Raw genomic sequence first — 15,513 nt, 5'->3', positions numbered from 1 at the left:
CAAGTAAATTTTCCCTGGATGTGTTTTTTTTAATGCAGAAGTAGATGATCTAACTAAAAAAAACAGGACTGCATCATAATAATGCTGTAAAAAGCAGCAAAGAAGAGTGGCATGAATTCTTTATCTAAGCAAAGTAATCTGGTGTTTGCATTTTGGTGTAATGATTATACATCATTTTAAAACTAATATAGGTTTGCTAAATTCTTACTGAAAAACAAAATATGTTTACCTGTTGACTGTTTATATGTCACAGCTTTAGCCAATACTGTGCCTAAAAGCTTTGAGACTGCTATCCGCACATCATAATTGGAACCATCAAATGCTTTAAAACACAAGGTTGCAACATTATCCATATCCGTGCTCCACATAAAAACTGCCTCTTTGTGAAGTTCAAGAAGACACTAGACAAATGGGGTGGAAGGAAAGAAAAATATATTCACTATAAATACTCAATAGTGTGTAAAGTCACTTATACCTTTGATACAAATTTTAGCTCGCAACATAATACATAGAAGGTAAGTGGGTCTAATAACAAATATGTACAGTCCTTGACATCCAAGGGAACTGAATCTACTTGCATTATCAACACAGACATTTTCCTAGCAATCTAAATTTACTCATTCTTCTGGAAGTAACTATTTGTGGAGAAATATGATAACATCTTATCAAATCATATTTGGAAGGAATAACATTACATGGCATAACTTCAGGTGCACAGAAAACAAAATTAGGTGCTAATATTGTTGGGAAAAACTCCAGAACTATTTTTTTCTGTTTGCTAGAAATACATTTTTCCAATTGAAGATTGTGCATTATGAGCAAATCTTAATTTTTTATTTCAACAAATGTATTTTACAAAAGTAACTACTTAAAACAGTGAGTTATTGGGCCACTTTACCTTAGCAGCTGCACAGCGAACTGCCATAGAGCGATCTGTTAAGCATGATCGAGCAGCTTTGTAAATATCTCTGTGACATGGTGTAGCAGCAGGTCCTAATCCAGTCAGTATATTTTGCAAACTAAGCATGATCTCATAACGACCTTGAGACTGATAAAACACAAAGAAACTGTAAATATTATTTTACAACATTAAACAACCTTAAAAATGAAAATGCAGATTATTTGAACGTATTTGCAATATATTGGCACTTTTATTCTTAGAGATTAATTCATGGTAAAGTGAATTAAAGCAGGTAATTTGTTCTACATCTTTATAACTAAAAGGAAAGAACTATTCTTTTAAGTTCTACTGGAAAGGATTAAGATACACTTTTTATTCCAATGCTCACTTCACAAACTTATTGTGTAGGGGCTCGTCTACACTGGCCCCTTTTCCGGAAGGGGCATGTTAATTTCAACTATCGTAGTAGGGAAATCCGCGGGGGATTTAAATATCCCCGTGGCATTTAAATAAAAATGTCCGCCGCTTTTTTCCGGCTTTTAGAAAAGCCGGAAAAAAGCGTCTACATTGGCCCCGATCCTCCGGAAAAAGCGCCCTTTTCCGGAGGCTCTTATTCCTACTTTGAAGTAGGAATAAGATCCTCCGGAAAAGGGCGCTTTTTCCGGAGGATCGGGGCCAGTGTAGACGCTCTTTTCCGGCTTTTCTAAAAGCCGGAAAAAAGCGGTGGACATTTTTATTTAAATGCCGCGGCGGATATTTAAATCCCCCGCGGATTTCCCTATTACGATCTCTGAAATTAACATGCCCCTTCCGGAAAAGGGGCCAATGTAGACGTAGCCCACGTGTTTTATGAATGATACAAAACTGTATTTTCCCAAGACAACACGTAAGTAATTGTGATTCATCATTCTCAATTGATATCATTATGAACAAATTCTCTAGCAATTCTTTTGGATTTCAGATAGTGCTTTTATATGGCATTCTGAATTCCAGGAACTTTGTGATTTATTGACAACATTCACCTTGTCCCATTCATCATTCTTCAAGTCAACTCAGCCTATTAAATTTTACCTGCAAATATCTTTTAAACTTGTGGTTCCTTACCTCTGCATTCTTCATTGCTTTAAGCACATTCCCCACAGTATCAGTAAAGCTGTTTCCCAAGATTCTCCCCAGTTTTTTGTACAAATAGCCCAAGCATACCACTGCAGCACTAAAACAAAGCAGATCCAAACTTGTGAAGATGAATGCAACAGAGAGAGATTAAAGAACTGAAGAAACAATGGACCTACTTAAACATTTTTACACTTAATTTAAAAAAACATTGAACACAAATATCTACTGGGTGTTACAACTTCCTAGAAATGTCTTGTACACAAATGGATTACATCAGGAAAAAGGGTCTTTGAAAGTACGTTATGCACTTGCACCAAAGATAGTATATATTCTAGTTCACTTGAACCTCTTTAATCTGAGAAATGGGGTGTGCTGGATTAAAGAATTTGCCAGACCAGGGAGGGCACTGAGGTGTGTGCTGAATGGGGATCGGAATGGGGCACTTACCTGGCACCCCACTCCCCCTTACATGGCTTCACATTCCCCACTACTGCCAGGCACCACTCCGCCTCCCCCCAGTCATTAGGAGAATGAGTGGTGGAGAAAAGCCTCAGGGGAAGCACACTGCTGCACTACCATTCCCCCAGCTGGGGTAAGGAAGAGTGGCAGCGTGCAAAGCCACTCCCTCCTTCACCTGTCAGAGTCCGTACTACAGGTATTCCCACATTAGGGACATCTGGAGTACAGAGGTTCATGTGTGCTTTGAATTCTGGTAATTTAACTGTACCAGATGAAAGAACAGAAAGAAGCAAATGAAAATGTGAATACAACTTCCCCTCCCCAAAAAAGCCCCACAGGCTCCAAAATTAAGATTATTCCATGGTGAAATAAGTAATAATCGGATTTAGAATACTGTATGCTTTCAAGTTCTCTGGTTAGCAAAAGCAAAAATTGTTAAGCACTGAATATTAGAATTAAACAAAACAGTATTAAAATTTTCTTTATAATCATTTCTTGATGAAAACTTTTTGGGGGCATTTGACTGATTTCTGATTGGTCACAGTTCCACAGGTTGACTGTGCCCTGCATGAAGAAAAACATCCTTTTGTTTGTTTTAAACCTGCTACCTATTAATTTAATTGGTGACCTCCTAGTTCAGATGCACTGGGAACCTTGCTGGGAGCACATGCGCCTCCCCTACAACGCACCCCTCCTAGCACCTTTCATGTGCCTGCTTCACCTGCCTGCCTGTTGCTCATGGCATACAGGGCTGCCAGCACCATCTTGAGCAGGAGCCTCAGGAACTGGCAGGAACCCAGCTGGGAAAGCGAACTGTGTGCCTTCACCTGCAGGAGAGTGTCCCTGTCAGATCTTACTGGAGAGGTGCAATGGGGTGCATGGCCTTATTTTCACCTCTGATTACAGATTATATGAATAGGCCTCTTGGAATGAAAATTTTCGAATACTATGTTTGCTGCTAATTCACTGCCATTAACAGAATTTTTCAATGGCATACAGAATTCATAAAAATTCTAGCTTCTTCTGTGCAGCAATTCACAAGAACCATGAGCACAGAATATATGATACTCCTTTGTCTGCCTCCAGGGTAGGGCTACTTCCCTTTCTCTAATTACAGGCATTTCTTTCTGTGTTTGATAGTGTCAAAGTTTACATGAAAAATTTCCACAATAAAACAGCCATGAGAAGTTAATACTCTCTGGATGTAAGACTGAGAGCAATAATAAAAAGCTATAACCTTCCAAATACAGGCAGTCCCAGGGTTACGTACAAGATAGGAACTGTAGGTTTGTTCTTAAGTTGAATCTGTATGTAAGTCGGAACTGGCATCCAGATTCAGCCGCTGCTGAAATTGACCAGCGGCTGACTACAGGAAGCCCGAGGCAGAGTTGCTCTGCCCCAGGCTTCCTGGAATCAGCCGCTGATCAGTTTCAACAGGCTGAATCTGGACGCCAGTTCTTACATACAGATTCAACTTAAGAGCCCCAGGCGTCCCCAAGTCAGCTGCTGCTGAACTGATCAGCGGCTGATTCCAGGAAGCCCGGGGCAGAGCAACTCCGCCTCGGGCTTCCTGTAGTCAGCGCTGGTCAGTTTCAGCAGCAGCTGACTTGGGGATGCCTGGGGCAGAGCAGCTTGGGTGCTGCTGGGTTGCTCCGGTAGCGCCGCTTCTCAGCGCTACTGGAGCAACCCAGCAGCACCCAAGCTGCTCTGCCCCAGGCGTCCTGATTCAGCCGCTGCTGAAACTGACCAGCAGTGGCTGAATCAGGATGCCTGGGGCAGAACAGCTGGGGTGCTGCCGGGTTGGTCCAGTAGCGCCCAGAGCGGTGCTACGGGACCAACCGGCAGCGCCCCAGCTGCTGTACCACAGGCGTCCGGAGCAAAGCCGCAGAGCACGGGGGCAGTGGGACAGCCCAGACGCGCCACGGCTGTCCTGCTGCCCGCGTGCTCCGCAGCTTTGCTCCCCGTCTCCCTGGTCTGCTGGAGACCAGCAGACCAGGGAGACGGGGAGCAAAGCCTCTGAGGACGCCAGCAGCGGGACAGCCGCGGCGCGTCTGGGCTGTCCGCTGCCCGCGTGCTCCCCGGCTTTGCTCCCCGTCTCCCTGGTCTGCTGGTCTCCAGCAGACCAGGGAGACGGGCAGCAAACCCTGTTCGTAACTGCGGATCCGACACAAGTCGGATCCGCGTAAGTCGGGGACTGCCTGTAAACCTGTAAGTTTACAGTATATAATCTACAGTATTTAGAATTCTTAATGACTATTTTCTTCTCATTCTGCACTATTTTTATCCCCTTAATGTAACCTTCCTTCCATTTTAGTATGTTGTAAGATTTTCCTCCCAATACTTGGAGATGTCTTCTAAAAAGCTGTGTATGATACATTTAAAGTTGTACTGAAATTTTAGATGCAAGCCAACAGCACTAAAAGCATCAATGACAAATAACTGAGTAGCACAACACTGCCAATTGTTCATTTTTATATAACTGTTTTTTTTTAATTAAAAAAAACACCTGTAAGGGCTGTCTATGTAGGGATTTTTTTTTTTAAATAAAGAGTTGTACTGTAAATCATAAATAAAGACAGGATTTTCAATGGACCCTACAAAATCTAGGCACCCAGCTCCCATGGAAATTCAAGGGATACTAGGCACCCAACTACCTTAGGCTCCTTTGAAAATGCTAGCCTAAAACTTAGTTACCTTGCAAATAAGTCAACTGTGTGTATTTAAACAAGATAATGAAATGTATTTTAAGAGGCCTATATTATTTTGTCTTAACTGAAACATCTACATAATGGGGCTCATAATGAATTACCATATTACCAACAACTGCTAATGGCAAGAGGAGATGATAACTGGAAATTATCATAACACCACTTGAATGTGACACAAGATACGGTCTCACTCAATGAATACCCCTGGACTATCCAAGGAAAGCCAGGGTCATGTGGAGCTTCTATGGAAAGGTGTTTCTAAGTGCAGAAGCTCAAAGGCCTGTCCTTGTTACATAGTTCAGCTCAGGAGTAGCCACAATACATGGCTTGCGTAGCTTAAATGTTCTACGCAGGACTATATCATATAACCAGACTGCACAACAGGTCATTAAGCAGCAGATTCTACAGTAATAGAGCATCCAGACAGCATTTGAATTGCATACCTTCAGTTAATTCAGATTAACTGTCCTGAGTGCTCCCCGCCAGACACGCCATATGGTGTTTTCTTTAAGGGTACATCAACACAGCAACAAGACACCTGCAGCTGGCACATGCCAGCTGGCTTGGGCTCGCAGAACTCGGGCTGCAGGACTGTTTCATTGCCGTGTAGATTTCCAGGCTCAGGCCAGAACCTAGGGTGTAATACACTGCAAAGGAGAAAGGGCCCAGAGCTCCAGCCCCAACCCAAGGCTGGAAGTCTACATAGCAATGAAACCGCCAGTCCGAGTCGGCTGACAGAGGCCAGCCACAGGTGTGTATCTATCTGCTCTGCAGACATACCCGAAGTGGCTACAGTTAACTTAGAACTTTTGTTCTTTGTTACTCATATTAATCTTGCGCTTTCTCCACTGAATTTTATCTTATCTATCATTAGGTCACCCAATTGCCAAGCATACCTCTGAAGTTCCTAAAAATGTTCTCTACATTTGCCTAACCTAAGTAACTTAAAAACATATTTATGAGAACAGCTACTTCTGAAAAAAAAGACGAAAAAAAGATATTTTAAGTTGACTGCACTTTCATGGTCTATCTCTAAGGTGATACTGATCTAATACTGATCCACTATCTGTAAAAAGTACAGCTGATTTTTTTTTATATTGAAAAATTGCAAAGATGGAAATCACGTTGAAATTACATATCAAAAGTTGCAAAATAACTACATCATTTATCATTCCATCCAAAGGCTTTTTTATGAAACATAAAAAATAAAACACTATTCTTCTGATGTGTAGGAGAGTAAATTGAAATTGCTTTTACAGTTCACATTATGTTTTATTTTTAATGCTCAGAAGACTGTGAAGGTTTACCAGATGTGATATAAAAAGACAAATATGCTCTATGTTTGGAGGTTTTTTTACTTACAGTTTTGTGGGAAGATAACTTGGTGAATCATCTTTGCTCCGAATGAGTTCATGGCATTTGTCAACTGTCTGGTAAACAGAAAAAGTGTCTCCGATACTATAAAGTACAGTTAAGTTCTTGGCTATGAGCTTTCTTGTAGGAGGGCCTGGTGAACTATTTAACAAAGATATTAATTGTTCAATCAGTTTCTTCTGTTTTTCCTTTACATCAGCCTGGAAATAAAAATGGCAACCAGTTAACCTTCAGTACGATTATCTTTAACTTATCCCCACAATCACTTACTTTCAGCTAGTTTGACATGCTTAATTTAAAAAGTCAATTTTTTACCCAGCTTTTCCACTGAATGGAAGAAAAGCTAAAATGTGAGAGAGCCAGTTGGATTCTTACATCTTCATTCTTCTCCCCTGAACACACTTCTGTCTAGTATTATTCAACAGCATCAGAGCAGCTGTATCCTTCTGATACAAAACTGTAATTTTGTCTTACTTGTTGTGTGCCATTCACCATCTTCTCTTAAAGATAATTCATGAGAGAATACACCAACAGTGCACCTTTGTAGAAAAACCACTACTGAAAATGTACACTGGAGAAAGCATGAGCTGAGTAATTTTTAAACAACTTTAATTTTTAAACCATTTTTATATGTAAATGAACAATTTATCATATTTTCTGTATGCCTGTATCTCTGTGGTGTGGGGTTGTGTTTTTTTTAATCAAAACAACGTGAAAGATGCTGCTTTTCTATTTTAACTCCTGTATATGATAAAAAGAAAAAAAAAGGTTAAAAGTCTCTTCAGTGGCTAAACGGTAGAATAAGTATTAGTGCTGCTACTGTTTAGGCAGTAGATCAGTGGTGGTAACCTTTGAGCTGGAGAACCACATCATAAATAAAAGGATCCAGAGTGTGATGAAAATTTGGTGAAGCAGTGTGATGTTGTGAACGTTAGCACATCATGGCATAATTATTTTGAGGCTCTCTGCATCTCCATCCAACATATTTCCTCTCTGGTTCCCTTTTATTTACCGAATTGTGCAACAGTTGGTGAGGAATCCTCCCAACTCTGGCTGTTTGCCTAAGTGTTTGTTTTGTGTGTGTTTGTTGAGATGGGAATGTCCATCTGATGTATACTTAGTTTGTTCTGTCTGAGCTTAGGCTAATCACAAAGCTCTCTGATCAGAAACATAGGATATCTGAGAACCATGTGCAGGGTCCCAAATGTAGCCTAGGCTCAAAGCCAAGGGGTATATCACCGTTTACTAGTAAATATGAAACATCGTGAAATATTTTAAATCAGATTAAAAGAGCTGTTACTAAAAGAGAACATAAATTCTCAGCAATGTTTTGAAGTTTCGGAGTGCTTGGAATTTATTAAGAACATTATATAGAATATCTGAAATATTATTATTCAAGTATACCTTTAAAATTAACCCTAATTATAAAAGCACTTAGTAAAGGAATATGGAGAAAAACAGTTGTCTCTATGGAATATTATCTCTTTTTGATTATATTACACTTACTTTGCTAGTCACCGGTAAAAGTTTCTCCAAAAATCTTAACCATTCAAAAATGAACTCTGCTTTCTGAAATTCACCAAGCTGATTATATGCCTCTTCATTAAGGAGTAAACTGTGAGCCAACTCCATTCCTTGAAATCTCTCTCCTCAAAAACACAGATTAAGACACCCAAGGCTGTAACTAATCAAGACTTTCCTTGCATGATTGAATCAGAAGACTGAAATCCTAAAAGAGAAATATAAATGTTATTAGGAATCATACCACATTTCTTACCATGTGAATATTAACACTAATTTTCAGGTATCCAATGCACATGGATAGACATATTAAATATTTATTTAAGTACACTTTAGGGATATAAGAGTGTAGCTGTTTAAATAGGTAACCAGTTTATCTGTTTCCCAAACAGTTACACAGGACTACTGGTCCGGCTCCCGGAGGCAGGAGCATGGGGGCAGCAGCCAGCTCCCTGGGAGCAGGGTGGCAGGCGGGAGCCCGTACCCACAGTGAACCAATTTAAAAATCTGGCTTCCGGTATGCACTGCCTCCATGGCAGCCACTTGCCGCCCTGTATCACAGGCAACAGCATGGGATGGCAGGTGGGAGCTAGTATGTGTGAGGAGCTGGCTTAAAAGCCTACTCCCAGCATGCACCAGCTTCTAGAAAACTATCTGCTGCTCCACACAGCTGCCTCTGATAGAGAGGCAGCAGTGTAGGGTGACAGGAAGCTGGCTGCTGCCCTGCATGTAACCACTGAAATTTTCGTAAGTTACACGATTAGCCAATTGCACACCTTTTAACAGCCTAGTGCACTAGGTGATATTTATGCTCATGCAGAAGAAAAACTAACAGTACTGAGAGAACATGCTGATTAAAGCCAGAGACAGTACAGAATATGCAGTATAAGTTTCTTTACAAAGTAGTCAGTTCACGTGTGCTGGAATTTCAAGATAGCTACCTTGTTCAGCATCTATTGGCAAATTATAATCATTCATGCCCAATGGTGATTAATTTTTTTCATCTACAGTGAAGTTCACTATCAGGCACTAAAAATAATGTAAATAATTATTTAATACCTTCACTGGATATAAACCCCATTTCACATACACAAAGGGCAAGTGCACTGCTCTACTACATATATCTGTAATACACAGGGACTTGAATTTATTCTACAAAATGTCAGATAATTTTATTTTTCAACTTGTGAGATGATTTTTCTGTTAAAAAATCCTGTTAAATACCATGACAATTTATCTTACAAGTTAATTAATGAGAAATGAATTGAATACAAATTGTATCCAGATACATTATTGCAAAAATCATTCAAAAAACTAAAATTTGGGTCTAACACTGACCAAATATAATTGAAAACAAATTAAATAAAAACAAGTTAAAATAGTTACTTGTTACCCTTACAGGAATGTCACATAGTTTTTACAAAGAAAATATACGATTCGGTGAGAAATTGTGTAGGTATTACAAACAAAAATTTTCTTTGAGCCTGCAGGAACATGCCAATGTTGTATCTTAAATTCTCAAACAAAATATCCTTTCCAGAGGTCATTAAGGCTGATGAACATGCATTTTTTTCTATGCAGCAGCAATACTGTATTGTAAAATGATCTATCAAGCAGCAAATGGGTAACACAAAGCAAGCTAAATAATTTAGGGCTCAGCTTGGAATGTGCACTGCAGCAGGTAATCTTTATTATTCTAAACAAATTTTCATACTTCTTGCTCCCTAAGGTATCAGTCTTATCTATTACAATTTAGAGTGTGAGTTGGTCATGGAGGTCATAGATTCTGTGACCTTCCATTATATCTCTGACTTCTGCAGAGACCAGTGAGGCTGACAAAGAGGCTGACTAAGTAGCTCAGGCAGCCCCTTGGTCTGCTGTACCAGGTGCAGCTGGGGCAATCTTGGGCTACTTGGGCCCCTTCATCTCAGAAGCAGGCGCAATCTGGGTAAGGAGCTCATGGCTAGGTGATGGGGTGTAGAAGGAGGCGAGGACTCTTAGTGGCACTTATGGGGGAGGGGGCACGACACAACCACACTCTGCTTCCACCTGCAGACACTGCCCCAACAGCTCCCATTATTTGTGGTTCACGGCCAATGGAAGCTGTGAAGTTGGCAGGATGTGGAGACAGAAGCTTAGTGAGGGACACGTTGCTGCTTCTGAGAAGCCGTATAGGGAAACTGACAACTCCACAAGTGTCCTACCCAACACGAACGGAGATCCCTGCTCCCACCCAAACATTCGTGGTGACCCCAAACCTGCCGCCCAACACCTGCAGCCTGCCCATGCACCTGAGGCACCCCCAAAGCCACTACCTCCCAATACCCAAGCACTCGTCCCCCCTCAGCACTCATAGAAGCCCATCAGCACCCACAGCCCTGCACCCCCGCACAAGCATCCACTGCATTCCCAAGATTTAGCCAAGGTATAGTACAACTCAAGGACAGGTCTCGGTGCCCATGACCTGTCCATGAATTTTACTGAAAATATGTGTGATTAAACTGCCTGAATTATAATGAGCTATCATTTGAAATACAGCTGAAATAAAAGGCAGTTTCACAGTGCACTATACTAGAAATCAACAGCCAAAAGGTAAATATTTAAACATGGCTAAATATATGTGTGTGTATGTGTTTGTGTGTATATATATATATATAATATATATATCCTATTTACATTAACTTTCATGGCAGTCTTACTCTGTAAGTAGAGTATTGACATATTTTATACACTTTACATTTTTTACCCATCTACACAGACATGAACTAGAGGGTTAAACTTTTCATGCCATATTTGGGCAGAGTTTCTTCATTGTTGAAATGTGGAAACACTAGCCACAGGCTTTGCACAATCTCCTTTGCTGTCATCCAATGCATGTTTCATAATTTCTAAATCACCCACTATAGTTAATTCCAAATCTTAAAAACTCAATACAAGCTACATATTTTTACTCACTAAAAGGATCTCAAAATCAAATTTCTAGCATCCTTTGCTTTGCAAAATCTGGTATCCCAAAACGGTTAAAGAAGAATCCCCTGTATACTTTTTTTTTTTTTAAATACCGGAAAAGTAGGCAAGCTAATCTTTTCAACATGTAGTTTATTTTCATATATTAAACAATATATTTGTAAATGTATTTTGAAAAAAAAATTATCTTCAAAGAAATAAAAAATAGATTCTTATATCCGGGACTTCTTTTATCAAATGAAGAATTACTCTAAAATGGAAATCCAGTCTCTCCCTCTCTGAGAGAGCTTGGATGAATGATATCAAGAATCCTATTACTCAGTCTTAAAATATGAAACCCAGTGCATATGAATATCAATAAATACTGCCCTATTCATGGAATACAACAACGAAACCCCAACTTCAGAAGCTTTATTACGTCTGGTTTCTATCTGTAGGGCACCTGCCAATAACTGCAATACTGAACAGCACCTGGATAAAATATTCTATGTATTATCTCCATTACAACTAAAATGTAATAATAGCTTAATTGATTAATAAACTCTCCCTTCTCTGTTTATGTTGAACTTTTAAATTATTTTTAAATGAACAAAAACAAGGAAGGACCACAGCTAAGGTAATATCCTGGCTACGATTCAAAAAGGGTACACTCTCTGATTTCTTCATGGAACTTAAAAAAATAAACCACACACAAGGAAATAAATATCTATGTATAAAAATTATTACAAAATCTTCAAACTGATTTAGTGTGCTAATGGTAAAAGGGAAGGAGAACTGAAGTATGTGTGAGTCAACAAAGAAGGTAACTACCGAAGATGACTCGTTGGTTTCTGAAGCATCTATGAGTAATACTATGGAATTAGACACACACACAATAAATAAAAATGAAAAAAAAAATGAGGATTGGTGGATCTTTCCAGATTTCTACTCTCCCAAAGATAATTTTAATAGTAGAATGAATGAACAGTGTTCTAAACCCAATAGGATGGGTGATATTTCATATTTTTCAAATACCAATGGATTCCTTTCCTTCAAAGCTTCCAACATCAAACATTCTGACATCCTTCCAAAAAAATTTTTTGGCTGAATATGCATATGTTCCCCTCCCTTTACTGTATGTATGACACTCTTACCACAGACACCTCCAGTGTACCCATTCTTTAGGATATAGTGAGCCTCGCAACTCACCCATTTATTTTGAACTACGATGGCCTCTGGCAACTCCACTTATATGAAAAAGAAATCAGATGATCTGATTTACTTGTACGGTACAGATCTACAACTATCTAAGTAAGGATGGTAGTGAGGAAATGTAGTATCTATTGCTATATGCTGGTGGGAGAGTCAGAAAGAAGCATGCATACAAAAGTCCTATCAGGTATCAGTGCAAAGTCCAAAGTAGCAATATTTTAACTCATTTGCAGTATCATTTTTCTTAAAGCCTCAAGTTCGCTAGCATTAATTTAAGAAATGTAATCAATACATCAGATCTTCTGATTTCAGACATTTAGTCTGTAGTCATTAACAGTTCCATTCAATTGTATTCCTTCAGAGTTGTAAAAGTTTAATAGGATGATCAATATTTCTTAGCCAACTGCATGACAAAACAATCAATGCTCAAACCTAATTTAAGCACTTAAAATACCTATTTATGACATCTTCAAACCAGAAACATTGCTGTGTGATTTCTCAAGCTTCTTCATTAAAATAAAATTTAGGTGCAGTGTGTTTATTCTGATATATGCGTCAAAAACTGTGCTAACACACTGCACAACTTCAGTGAGTTTGCATGACTATTAACTGACAGCAGAGGCTGTCCAAAAATTTTTAACTAAAAGCATTAAAGCATCTATCCTGATTTTAGCATAAAAATTATCTACCAGATCAAAATCAAAATAGATTCAGAGTCCAATCCTGTCAAGGTTATATCATAGTATGAATAGAATTCAAACAGTTTAAATATTTAACAAAGGATATAATTCTAACACACTAATAACAAGAAGTAGATCTTGCTGATTTAAATGCCAAATAGAACCCCCACTTCTGCTAAAACAATTTGAAAATTAAACAAGGGCAACACCACATTTAAGCAGATGCTATATTTTGATAACCATTTTAAACGAAGTATCAGGCATAAACTGTGATTTCTCAAGATGGAATGACAACAATTACCCACCTATGAACAGAAAAAGCATCAAACGTCTGACTAAACACCAGCAATAAGATAAAGCAAAACAAAAAGAACGAGTGCAAGGAAGCACTAAATAATGGGATAAAAAAACTTTATCCCAAGTTTCTCTTTTCTTAGTGACTTCAATGTCCTCAGCATTAAGCTTTCTAACCAGTAATGCTGTGTCTTTTCTCTGTAGCCAAAAACCTGAAAATTCTCACTGCACAGAGCCACAAAATGTCATTATATATTGCTGCTATGGCTGGATATGCACTGGCCTGTCCACATATGGTCTGCTTGCAGAGCTTTGCAATTCATTCTTGCGCTCTCATTCTATTGCTAAATGGGTGAATTCAATGTATGCTTCCGCCCAAACAAATATAATAAACTAGATAAAATGCTTACTCAATCTTAACATTTAGAATATTTCAGCATTAGCAGAAAAATCAAAATAACAGTATGAAATTAATTTTAAAGAAAAAATCACCTATATGAATTCAGAACATTTTTAAACAGATCAGAAGCAATAGCAACCAAGTAAATTAATTATTTTATACTTTGTGTTACTGAGTAGATACTCCATAAGACTTCAAAAGGCTCTGATCTTCCAAATACTTACACTCATGCTTAATTTCACACATTTATAGTAGCATGAGACACATGCATGAAGTTAAAAATGTATGGAAGTGTCTGCAATATAATATTTCAGTCCTGATATTTACTTCTACCCAAATTATTCAGCTCTAAGTTAAAGGTGAAGCATTCTAGGTGCCAGCTGTATTGGGATATTATTGCTTCTCAAAGACTGATTTGGGGACTAGCCACGGTCCCTGAGATTTCACTGACACAGTTTAAGAAGGCAGCAAGTGGTCACTGATATCAAAAAGGCAGAAAACCATAACATACTACCATCAGTGAGGATCCTCACAGGTGCTGTCAATGGGACTCTAGAGGGCTCTGTTCTAGCAGATCACAATGCAAGATCAGGTACCAACTCAGTATTGTGTGTCACTTGATTCTCTTTTAGAAACTGAACATAACTGCTTCCTAAGAAGAATCCAAAAAAGCTCAAAGCATAGGGCACAATGGTCACAAACTAGACAATTACCCAAATATTGTACTGACCCTAAAGCAAATATTTTATATAAGATTCAAACAAAAGTATACAAAATATATCTAGAGTTATCATCATAGCAACAAATTAACTTTCATTTTAGTTCAAAAATCCTAAAGAAAGAGAACTACCATTTAACAAATTAAAAACTGGAACAATCTGGTTCAGCCTTTCTACACAACTTATTTCTGAAGTGACTAAATACAACACAGTATAGATCCTTATACATGAAATCACAGAAGAAAGATGTATCTCCTTACTGTTCGGCTACGTCTACACTGGCCCCTTTTCCGAAAGGGGCATGCTAATTTTCAACTTCAGAATAGGGAAATCCGCGGGGGATTTAAATAAAGATGTCCGCCGCTTTTTTCCGGCTTGGGGAAAAGCCGGAAAAAAGCATCTAGACTGGCCCGATCCTCCGGAATAAAGCCCTATTCCGGAGGATCTCTTATTCCTACTTCGAAGTAGGAATAAGAGATCCTCCGGAATAGGGCTTTATTCCGGAGGATCGGGCCAGTCTAGACGCTTTTTTCCGGCTTTTCCCCAAGCCGGAAAAAAGCGGCGGGCATCTTTATTTAAATCCCCCGCGGATTTCCCTATTCTGAAGTTGAAAATTAGCATGCCCCTTTCGGAAAAGGGGCCAGTGTAGACGTAGCCTTCATGTCTTCTCTTTGTGAAAATAGCAAGGCAATTTTTGCCATTATGTCACATTAAAAAAAAAAAAAAAAAGGTTTGGCATTTATAACTTAAAGGTCTAAATAACCACACATATGTTAACCCCATTAAAAAGAATGTGACCACATTTAAAGAAACATTTAAAAACAAAACAATTATTTACACAAGCCTTGGATAATTCCAACTTCATATTATTGAAACACTAGGGGGCTGTGCCCCATGCTAGCCAACCCCCTTCTCTCTGGCCGCTTTTGTGGCCAGAGAGCCTGATGACATCATTCTGTTGCACAGCAGGAAAAGCTTTTTTTTTATTTAAAAAAAAAAAAAGAAAGCAAGTTCCCTTAAATCTGTACCTTGACACTTTCTAATCCCTTCTTGCATAATACATTATGCTGCTCCAAACTATCTGGCCTCTGACATGCATCTGACGAAGTGGGTCTTTGCCCACGAAAGCTTATGCTCCTACACTTCAGTTAGTCTATAAGGTGCCACAGGACTCCTTGCCACT

The 15,513-nt window shown here is 39.0% G+C and overlaps 1 protein-coding gene across 14 annotated transcripts in view; it reads right to left on the bottom strand.

Annotated features, from left to right (window-relative positions):
• HEATR5A (HEAT repeat containing 5A) overlaps positions 1–15,513 on the bottom strand; it is a 126,359-nt gene that overhangs the window by 103,445 nt on the left and 7,401 nt on the right. For all 14 annotated transcript variants that reach the window (XM_075926962.1, XM_075926964.1, XM_075926967.1 and 11 more), the window contains 5 exons: positions 8,065–8,287; positions 6,547–6,758; positions 2,006–2,114; positions 899–1,048; positions 230–401 (listed from right to left, as the gene is read on the bottom strand). In XM_075926962.1, coding sequence (XP_075783077.1) covers positions 230–401; positions 899–1,048; positions 2,006–2,114; positions 6,547–6,758; positions 8,065–8,190 — 769 coding nt within the window. In that variant the 5' untranslated portion in view covers positions 8,191–8,287. The remainder of the gene's footprint in view (positions 1–229; positions 402–898; positions 1,049–2,005; positions 2,115–6,546; positions 6,759–8,064; positions 8,288–15,513) is intronic.

Source organism: Pelodiscus sinensis, chromosome 4 (genome assembly GCF_049634645.1).
Source record: "Pelodiscus sinensis isolate JC-2024 chromosome 4, ASM4963464v1, whole genome shotgun sequence".
Lineage (NCBI taxonomy): Eukaryota > Metazoa > Chordata > Testudines > Trionychidae > Pelodiscus > Pelodiscus sinensis.
The sequence above is the reverse complement of the archived record's forward strand: the minus strand, read 5'-3'. Positions and strand labels throughout refer to the sequence as shown.